This window comes from Colobus angolensis, unplaced genomic scaffold, assembly GCF_000951035.1.
Source record: "Colobus angolensis palliatus isolate OR3802 unplaced genomic scaffold, Cang.pa_1.0 Scaffold19, whole genome shotgun sequence".
NCBI lineage: Eukaryota > Metazoa > Chordata > Mammalia > Primates > Cercopithecidae > Colobus > Colobus angolensis.
In genome coordinates, this window is record NW_012115043.1 from 15,372,562 (window position 1) to 15,384,293 (window position 11,732).

Consider the following 11,732-nt stretch of genomic DNA (forward strand, 5'->3'; position numbering starts at 1 on the left):
AAAAAAAAAAAAAAAAAAAAAGTAAGACCCAAATGGTATGCTGTCTTCAAGAGACCCATCTGACATTTAGTGACTCTCATAGGCTCAAACAGATAGAGGAAAATCTACCAGGAAAATAGAAAACAGAAAAAAGCAAGGGTTGCAATTCTAATTTCAGACAAAACGTTTCAAACCAACAAAGATCAAAAAAGACAAAGAAAGGCATTACATAATGGTAAAGTACTGAATTCAATAAGAAGACCTAATTAGCCTAAATATACATGCACACAACACAGGAGCACCCAGATTCATAAGGCAAGTTCTTAGAAACCTACAAAGAGACATAGACTCTCACATCATAATAGTAGGAGATTTCAACACTCCATAGTATTAGATCATCGAGGCAGAAAATTAACAAAGATACCTGGAACCTAAACTCAGCGCTGGACCAAATGGATATTATAGACCTTTACAGAACTCTCCATCCAAAAACAACAGAATATACATTCTTCTTAGTGCCATATGGCACATACTCTGAAACTGACCACATAATTGGACATAAAACAATCCTCAACAAATGTAAAAGAACCGAAATCATACCAAACACACTCTTGGACCACAGCAAAATAAATTGGAGTCAAGACTATGAAAATTGCTCAAAACCATGCAATTACATGGAAATTAAACAGCACGCTCCTCAATGACTATTGGGGTAAATAATAAAATTAAGTCAGAAATCAAAAAGTTGAAAATAACAACAAAAAGTACAACATACCAGAATCTCTGGAACATGGCTAAGGGAGAGTTAAGAGGGAAATTCATAGCAACACTAAATGCCCACATCAAAAAGTTAGAAAGATCTCAAATTAACAATGTAACTTCAGAACTGAAAGAATTCAAGAAGCAAGAAGATATCAACCCCAAGGCTAGCAGAAGATGAGAAATAACAAAAATCAGAGCTGAAGTGAAGGAAATCAAGACATGAAAAACCAGTCAAAAGATAAATGAATCCAGGAGTTGTTTTTTTGAAAAAATTAATAAAATAGACCACTAGACTAGTAAAGAAGAGTGAAGATCCAAATAAACACAATTAGAAGTAACAAAGGGAATATTACTACTGACCCCACAGAAATAAAAACAACCATCAGAAACTACTATGAACACCTCTATGCACACAAACTAGAAAACCTAGAAGAGATGGACAAATTCCTGGACATGTACACCCTCCCAGGACTGAACGAGGAAGAAACTGAATCCCTACACAGACCAATAATGAGCTCCCAAATTGAATCAGTAATAAAAAGTCTACCAACCAAAAAAAGCCTAGGACCCAGTGGATTCACAGCCAAATTCTACCAGATATACAAAGAAAAGTTGGTATCATTCTTACAGAAACTATTACAAAAAACTAAGGAGGGACTCCTCCCCACTCATTCTATGGAGCCAGCACCATCTTGATTCCAAAACCTGGCAGAGAGACAACCAAAAGAGAAAACTTCAGGCCAATATCCTTGATGAACATTGATGCAAAAATCCTCAACAAAATATTTGCAAACCAAATCCAGGAGCACATCAAAAAGTTTATCTACCATGATCAAGTAGCATTCATTCCTGGGATGCAGAGTTGGTTCAACATACACAAATCAATAAATGTAATTTATCACATAAACAGAACTAAAGACAAAAACCACATGATTACCTCAATAGATGCAGAACAGGCTTTCAGTAAAATTCAACACCCTTGATGTTAAAAACTATAAATAACATAGATATTGGAGGAACAGACCTCAAAATAATAAGAGCCATCTATGGCAAACCCACAGTAAACATTATACTAAATGGACAAAAGCTGGAAGCATTCCCCTTGAAAACTGTCACATGACAAGGATGCCCTCTCTGAACACTTCTCTTCAATGTAGTATTGGTAGCTCTGCCAGAGCAATCAGGCAAGAGAAAGAAATAAAGGGCATCCAAATAGTAAGTCAAACTATCTCTGTTTGCTGACGGCATAATTCTATATCTAGAAGACCCCACACTCTTGTCCCAAAAGCTCCTTTGGCAGATAAACAACTTCAGCAAAGTTGCAGGGTGCCAAATCAATGTACAAAAATTACTAGCATTCCTACACACCAACAACAGCCAAACCGAGAGCCAAATCAGAAGAGCAATTCCATTCCCACTTGCCACAAAAAGAATACCTAGGAATACAGCTAACCAGAGAGATGCAAGATCTCTACAATGAGAATTACAAAACACTGATCAAAGAAATCAGAAAAAACACAAAGGGAAAAAACATCCCATGCTCATTGATAGGAAGATTTATTAAAATGCCTATACTGCCCAAAGCAATTTACAGATTCAATGCTATTCCTATCAAACTACCAATGACATTCCTCACAGAATTAGAAAAAACTATTTAAAAATTCACATGGAACCACAAAAGAGCCTGAATAGCCAAGGCAATACTAAGCAAAAAGAACAAAGCTGGAGGCACACTGCCTGACTTCAAACTATACTACAAGTCTACAATAACCAAAAGAGCACGGTACAAAAACAGGTACTGTTACAAAAACAGGCACATAGACCAATGGAACAGAATAGAGGGCCCATAAATAAGGCTGCACATCTACAACTGTCTGATCTTCAACAAACCTGACAAAAGCAATGGGAAAAGGCTCCCTCTTCAATAAATTGTGCTGGGATAACTGGCTAGCCATTTGCAGAAGATTGAAGCTGGACCCTTTCCTTCCACCTTATACAAAAACCAACTCAAGATGAATTAAAGACTTAACTGGAAAACCCAAAACTATAAAAACCCTGGAAGACAACCTAGGCAATACCATCTTGGACATAAGAATGGGCAAAGATTTCATGACAAAGAGAGAAATAGCAACTGCAACAAAAGCGGGATCTACTTAAACTAAAGAGCTTCTACACAGCAAAATAAATGATTAGCAGAGTAAACAGACAACCTGCAGAATGGGAGAAAATTTTTGCAAACTATGCGTCTGATAAAGGTCAATATCCAGCTTCTATAAGGAACTTAAACAAATTTACAAGAGAAAACCCCATTAAAAGGTGGGCAAAGGACAAGAACAGACAGTTCTCAAAAGAAGTCATACATGTGGCCAACAAGTATGAAAAAAAGCTCAATATCACTGATCAACAGATAAATGCACATCAAAACCACAATTAAATACCACCTCACACCAGTCAGAATGGCTATTACTAAAAAGTCAAAAAGTGAGGTTGCAGAGAAAATGGAACACTTACACACTGTTGGTGGGAGTGTAAATTAGTTCAACCATTGTGCAAAGCAGTATGGTGATTCTCAAAGAGGTAAAAGCAGAACTGCCATTGGACCCAGCAATCTCATTACTGGAATTATACCCAGAGGAATATAAATCATTCTACCATGAAGACACATGCACACAAATGTTCACTGCAGCACTAGTCACAATAGCAAGGATATGGAATCAAGTAATGCTCATCAATGACAGATTGGATAAAGAAAATTTGATACATATACACCATGGAATACTATGTAGTCATAAAAAAGAATGAGATCATGTCTTTTGTGGGAACATGGATGGAGCTGGAGGCAGTTATCCTTAGCAAACTAATGTAGGAACAAAAAACAGAATACTGCTTGTTTTCACTTATAAGTGGGAGCTAAATGATAAGAACTTACAGAACACAAAGAAGGAAACAAAAAACACTGGGGTCTACTTGAAGGGGAGAAGGCAGAAAAAGGGAGAGGAGCACAAGAGATAACTATTGAGTACTGGGCCTAATACCTAGGTGATTAAATATATGTCAACAAACCCTCATGACACCTGTTTATCTATGCAACCTTCACATGTACCCTCAAACCTAAAAAAAATTAAAACAAAACAAAACAAAATGGCTGGCTAGAATATGGAGAGTCATCTGTTTCATGAAACCATGTTCCTTCTGTTTTCTTAATATGTGAACTAATACAATATAGAGGTCAAATCTACAACAATTAGGAAATCCCGATACCTAGGTGGTTATTCTTCCTTTTATTTTCTTCAAAATCCCTTTAAAATGCACCAAATTGGAAATAACACTCTAATAACAGGCTAATTACTGGTAAGTCTATAAAGATGACTTCCTAACTTGTTAATTTAATAACTTCCATTAATAAATCCCAGTTATGTCATCACTGATGGCCCCTGAATATGAAAATGACCTGACCATATAACAAACTACCTCACAGATGACATCTTAAAACTCTGTAATCACTATGCCACATATTTGCCTCTCAAACATGTTAGAGGACATATCAAGGTCACTTTCAGTCTATTCCTGTTAAGTGTTACTAACTTAATCCAAAATGTATTATCTGTGTATATAATGAAAGTGGTTCCTAATTTCATTATCCAAGTCATGGTTAAATTATTAAATATTGTTCTAATTATTAAGTAGAGTCCAATGGACTATCACTTATTACCCTTTTAGGTCAATACAGAACCAAAAAGTAACCAATATTTATAGAATGTACAAAGGGCTTTCATGAACACTGGTATTTGAACTTTCACTTATTCAACAGATATTTAAGGCACCACATGCTAATTCTATGCCAAGCATTGGCTAGACACTGGAGTTACGGTGATCCTTACAAGTTCCCAGGTAAATTTTTGTTAAAACTGCAAATTCTCAGGCCTCACTCCAGACCTATTAAATCAGAAATTCTGGGGATGGGCCCCAGCAATCTGATTTAACAAGCCCTCCCAGAGATTCTGATACATGCTCAAGTTTGAGAACCACTACCCTGTAAAATAGAGCCTTACTTTATATATTAGAAAACCGAGGTTCAGAGAATAAAAGACTTGAGATACGAAAGATACTTTTTTAAAACAGCTTTTTCTAAGAGCTCAGAAAAGTGTCTGACATATAATATAGGCACCTGATAAAACGGGTTGAAGAAATTAATGTTCCAAAGAGTTGTGCCATCACCCAATTATGGCGATAGACAAGCATAGCATCCTAATACATTAGAAATGTGTATATTGCTAATGAATGTATTTCTTCTGAAAAGACAAATGTTCAGCATGACATCAAGAATTATAATTTAAGTATTATTTTTGACATGTTCATAAAAGAAGTAGTTACCAAAAGGGATCACTACAAAAGCTATTCAATTTTTCCATACCTTGTTATTTTGCCTTAATTTACTTAACTCCAGTTTATACTTTTCTGCTTCTTCTAGAGCTCTATTCAAGCGAACCTCTGTGGCACTTTGACTACTTGCAGCCTGTTTTTGCAGTCTTCTTTTATCTTCTAATTCCTGTATAGTAAAAAAGATTATGGAACATTTATAAATATATCATAGGTTCCCCCTTGATCATTTTGCAGTATCTTCCATATCCATATTCCTTGCTTTCTCTCAAACTTTACACACACACACACACACACACGCATGCACGCATGCACACATGGGGCTAGAGGCTGAACACTAAGTGTTAGAGGTCTCAAGGAATTCTTGCCCCAAATTAGTATTAGTGAAATATATCCTAAAAAATGTAGTTGTGAACTGGGCTTTCAAATTACTTTTTGTTTGGAATTTTGTCTCTCTTTATTGACTCAAGACATAGTATACCTGTCCTCTATTTTATAAACAACTCTTTATAACTGTATTTCCTTTTGGGAACCTCCCAAAAAGACCAGTGTTAAGAGAAACTCTCCACTGTTTTTCTGTATACCTGACACAGTAAATCATTTAAGAATATATTCATCACAACATTCTATATAGCCCTATAGGAAAATCCCAATTCTGAGTAGAAACAACAGATCTTATAGATTATTTTCCACATCCTGGGGTGAGTTTAGTCTTATATTTCTGCAAACATCCTAGGATATTCTGTTGCAGAGTCAACAGGCCAACACCTGAAGAAACATGAACATAGAGGATAAACTCCGAACTCCACCATAATCTTTCCCCTGTCAACCAGCTTCATCTCCTGCCAAAGATGTTACTTTTAGTAATACCAGCAGTAATTGGATCTCTCCCAAACAGCCATGGTGTTTCCCGCCTCGGTCTTTGCTTGTGCTCTTCCTCCTGCCCTGATCTCTGCCCACTCATTTTCACGTAACTAGCACCTACTGACTCAGCTAGGTTTGTACTCTAGGGCATTAGCTCCCCCAAGACATATTTCCTTTCTAATCCTCACTATCCACCCAGATTATATTAAGTGCCCGCTTCAAAGCTTGTATAGCACCTTAAGACACATTTATCATCGTATCTGCTATGTGGTACTGAAACTATCCCTTAACTTTATTTCCCCCACTATAGTTTAAGCTCCTTGAAGAAAAGAACTGTCTTAATTTCTGTATACTCAGCACTTCAGTGGGATATAAAAGACACTAACACACGTTAATTAAACTGAACTTATTTTGTAATACTAAACCTACTCTTCTTTATATCCCCTACAAAGTAAGGCCTAGCTAGTCCAGAGCCTTACTCAATAAATTGAGCAGATACTAAATAAATATTATAGAGTTGAAATGATGCAGTTAAAAATGCAGATGTCTATTTTTTAATAATTTTTTCCTGGCTATATCACTGCATTTTATTTAAAAACTAGTCTCCCTGGCTCTGAGTAATTAAGGGGAAAAACAAAACAAAACACATGCTGCTCTTTATGTAGGTTTCTAAACAAATCAAACTGTGTATGGATACCATCTGCTATCACAGCCTTCTTCACAGCTTTGTGGGTGGTAGCAACAGGAAGAGCTAGCTTGATTTATCTCACTGTTCACATAGAAAAGGCAAAGATTCTCATTAGCTACAAAGTCCACATTTCTTGCTGCCTCATTTCAGTCTTCCTTCTTAAGAATATAGAACTGAATCTTTCCTCTTGCCTGCTGATGACTCTGTAACCTATTTCACAGAAAAATGAAAACCATCCTGTACCACATGATGTCCCCTATCCCTGAATCAATACTGCCCTCTTCTTGGGAGGTGTGGGGAAAAAATGATAGCCTGAAGAATAGTAAAGTAGGAAATAAAGTTTTTCTATATGAGTAATCCACTAAACAAATTTCTACTGTTATAAAAATTTAAGCAGTTATATGTCGCTAGATAAAAATTTCATGACAAATCTGAAATTCTGAGTTGCACATTAGTTTAAAAAAAAAAAAACTAACAAAATCAAATTTAACATTAAAATACAAATACTGTGAGCTTCAGGAGGAAATGATGTACCACTCTCTCATGATTATTAAAGCATTCATAAAAGGCACTGGGGGAGAGTAAGAAAAGAGAGGGGCATGCATCAGCCACAGCAGAAGACAAAATGTAATAAATGCTCTGGGAATAACACGAAGCACCACAGAAATTCAGATAAGAAATAATCAGATGAGGATAAATAATCAGATGAGGTTTCAGAAACAAGGGGCTAAGGTAGAAAAGAATGGACTTGCAGTCAGAAAATCTGCCAGCTGTGGTAGACTTATTTCCATATCTGAAACTGTGAGTAATATTATGTATACCTAATAGGTTTCATTCATTTATTCAACACATTTATTAAGCACTTACTACATGCAGGATACTATTCTATATCATGGGCACACAAATTAACCAAATTGCCTCCTCTCATGACGTTTGCATTCTAGAGGAAGAGACAGAAGATGAACACATATTTACACATACATATATGTAATATCTGGTAGTGATAAGGGCTATCAAGAAAAAAAAGGGTAAAGGGACAGAACAATGAAGGAAGGGTATAACTATTTAAAATAAAGTGGTCAGGGAAGTCTTCCAAATGAAGTGAGGTAATGATTTAAGTTAAAATCTTGGGGAGGCCAGGCACGGTGACTCACGCCTGTAGTCCTAGTACTTTGGGAGGCCAATGTGGGAGGCTGAACACAGGAGTTTGAGACCAGCCTAGGCAACATAGGGAGCCCTTGTCTCTACAAAAAATTTAAAAATTAGCTGGGCATTGTGGCATATGTATGTGGTCCTAGCTGCTTAGAAGACTGAGGCAGAAGGATTGCTTGAGCCAGGGAGGTGAAGGCTGTAGTAAGCCATGACTGCACCACTCCAGCCTGAGCAACAGAGTGAGATCCTCTCTCTAAAAAAAAAATACAATAATCAAATAAAGATCTCAGGGAAAGAATTCCAGATAATAAGAACAATAAAGACAAAGATCCTGTAGTAGGAATCCACTTAATACATTAAAAAATCACCTAGAAGGTCAGTGTGGTTTCAGCTGAGTGACATAGGCACAGCGTTAGGTTTTGAGATATGAGAAGTGGGCAGGGCAAGCCTAGGTGAACCTTGTAAGCTTTACTTATAAATTTGGATTTTATTCTGAGTGACACAGGAAGCCTTTGGAGGATTTTAAGTGTGTATGCATATGTGTATGTGTGTGATGATCTGAGTTAATTTTTTTTTTTTTTCGAGATGGAGTCTCACTCTGTCGCTCAGGCTGGAGTGCAGTGGTACAATCTCGGCTCTCTGCAAGCTCCGCTTCCCGGGTTCACGCCATTCTCCTGCCTCAGCCTCCCAAGCAGCTGGGACTACAGGCACCTGCCACCATGCCGGCTAATTTTTTGTACTTTTAGTAGAGACGGGGTTTCACCAGGTTAGCCAGGATGGTCTCAATCTCCTGGCCTTGTGATCTGCCCACCTCGGCCTCCCTAAGTGCTGAGATTACAGGCGTAAGCCACCGCGCCCGGCTCTGACTTAAATTTTATAGGGATTGCTCTGGTCACTGTGGTATTGCCAATCTAGGAGGTTATTATAATAGTTTAAATAAAAGACAGTGGCTTGGGCTTGGGTAGAAGTAATTAATGTTTTGAGAAGTGGTTTATTCTATGGATTTTGAGGACAGAATTGACAGGACTTGTTGGTAAGCTGGATCTGGATATAGGAAAAGAGATAGATCAAGATGACTCTTCAATTTTAGACTGAACAACTGGGTGATGCCTTTTACTAAGAGAGGGAGAAGGAAGAGAAGCAGATTTGCTAAGGGCAGGGAAGCAAGAGCTTCCTTTAGGACATGTGAAGTTTAACACACAATAGAGATATCAAGTGGGCAGAAAGGAAGAGGTAAGGGTAAGAAACAGAAATGTGAGTATGAATAACATATATATAGATGGTATATAAAGCCATGGAACTGAATGAAATCATCTAAGGATTAGATATAAAGAGACTTGGGCACTCTACTATGTAAGGCCAGGAAAATGAGGGAAAATCATGACTGTGGTGCTCTAGAAGCCAAATGAATAGTGTTTCAAGGAAGAAGTAATCAACTATTTCAAATATTGCTGAGATATAAATTCATGTCAGGAATAACTGACCAAGTACAATGGACCACAACTGCAATGTGGATTACTGGTGACCTTTTTAAGAGTAGTTTCAATGGCAGGGTAGAGATGGAAGCCTAAGCAAAGTATTTACAGGAGAAAATGGCACATGAGGTATAGAGATACTGAGTATAAACAATAATTTTGGGAAGCTTCACTATAAAGGGGAGCAATGATATAGGACTGGAGGTAGATGTAAGATCTAAAGAAGTTTTAAAATAAATAAATATATGAATGATTCTATGAAATGTTTGTACACTAATGAGTATAATCTGATAAGAGTAAATTTGATTTTGCAAGAGAAAGGACAATTGCCAGTGCGAAGTCCTTAAGGAGAAGAGAGTATATGGAATCCAGTGCACAAGTGAAGGGGCCAGCTTTAGATAGAAGAGGTACCAATTCACTGTAACTGGAGTGGGGAGTGGTATACAGGCAGCGAGGTTGTAAATTTAGTGAAAGGATGATAGTTATCTTTTGATTCTGTTTCCTTAATGAAAAAGGAATCTGAGTCATGAGTCAAGAATAAGGAGGTTGGAAGGGGTGTTGGAAAGTTGAGGAAAAAAGACCAACTGTTTAATAATCATCTCCAAAAACGGTAGAGGGAATTGACTTCTCAGAAAGTGAGGGTAGAAAATGCATTGTTCTTGAGATTTGTAAATAAATTTAAGGCCGGGCGCGGTGGCTCAAGCCTGTAATCCCAGCACTTTGGGAGGCCGAGACGGGCGGATCACGAGGTCAGGAGATCGAGACCATCCTGGCTAACACGGTGAAACCCCGTCTCTACTAAAAAATACAAAAAAACTAGCCGGGCGTGGTGGCCGGCGCCTGTAGTCCCAGCTACTCGGGAGGCTGAGGCAGGAGAATGGCGTGAACCCGGGAGGCGGAGCTTGCAGTGAGCTGAGATCTGGCCACTGTACTCCAGCCTGGGTGACAGCGAGACTCCGTCTCAAAAAAAAAAAATAAATTTAAAGTAGGACTGATTAAGAAAAAATGATAGAAGAGACAAATTATCAGTATCAGAAATGAAAGAGGGGCCATTATTACACATCATACAGGTATTATAAATATAATAAAGGAATATTATGGACAAATTTAGGCCAGTAACTTTGACTTAGATGAAGTGGACAAATATGAAAAACATAAATTAGCGAAGCTGACTCAAAAAGTAGCAGAAAATCAGAATAGACTTGTATCCACTAAATAAACTGAATTGGTAACTGAAATCCTTCCAAAAGAAAACTCCAGTGCACGTGGCTTTCCTAATGAATTATATCAAATGTATATATCAATATAACAGAATAGTTCAAAGAAGACTCATACATAAATACAGCCAATTCATTTCCTTCACTGGTGCCATGGTAAGCAAATGGGGAAAGAAGTGTATTATTATCCATACGGAAAAAAGTGAACTCTGACCCTTATCACACACAAAATGAACTTGAAATAGATTACAGGTCAATTTATATATGATTTTGAGGTACACACACACACACACACACACACACACGAGCATTTCTAGAAGAAATCAGGAGAAAACTCTCATGACTTTGGAGTGGATAAAGATTTCTTGGATAGAATGGGGGAAAAAAGCACAAACCCCAAGAAAATAATATTTTGGGGAAAAAAGCACAAGCCACAAGAAAATATTTTGTAATTCATCAAAATTTAAAACTTGAAACACACTGTTGAGAAAATAAAGCCAAGTCAGATTGGGAGAAACTATTCAAAATATATATTCTTCTAATAAAGGAATTACATAGGGAAACAAAGAATTCACAACTTAGTATTTTTGAATGGGCAAAAAAATTGAACAAATACATCACAAAAAAGGATATATGAATGGCCAATAAACACATGAAAAGATGTTCAATATCCATTATAACTATGGATAACTAAAGGAAATACAAATTAAACCACAATGAGATCCTATTTCTTCCCCTCTAGAATGGCTAAAATTAAAAAGATAATAATCCCAAGTGCTGGTGATAATACAGAGTAACTCTAATTCTCATATATTGCTAGTGGGAATGTAAAATGGTACAATCACTGTGGAACACAGTTTAGCAGTTGCTTGAAAAGTTAAGCATACACTTTCCATAAAATTCACAAATTCCACTCCTAAGTATTTGGTATACACAAAAACATGTGTTCACACAGAATACTTGTACATGGAAATTCACTGTGGATTTTTGATAGCCACACTCCATAAATAAATAATATGGAGCAATACAAGGAAATTAACCACAAAACATGTAACAACATTGATGAACCTTAAAAATATTATGCTGAAGGCCGGGCACGGTGGCTCATGCCTGTAATCCCAGCACTTTGGGAGGCCGAGGCAAGCGGATCACGTGGTCAGGAGATTGAGACCATTCTGGCTAACACGGCGACACCCCATCTCTACTAAAAATACA

At 37.2% G+C, this 11,732-nt stretch overlaps 1 protein-coding gene across 2 annotated transcripts in view; it reads right to left on the bottom strand.

The window, feature by feature from the left end:
* TEX9 (testis expressed 9) overlaps window positions 1-11,732 on the bottom strand; it is a 95,148-nt gene that overhangs the window by 40,497 nt on the left and 42,919 nt on the right. For both annotated transcript variants that reach the window (XM_011940533.1, XM_011940532.1), the window contains exon 10: window positions 5,156-5,290. In XM_011940533.1, the coding sequence (XP_011795923.1) occupies window positions 5,156-5,290 (135 nt within the window). The remainder of the gene's footprint in view (window positions 1-5,155; window positions 5,291-11,732) is intronic.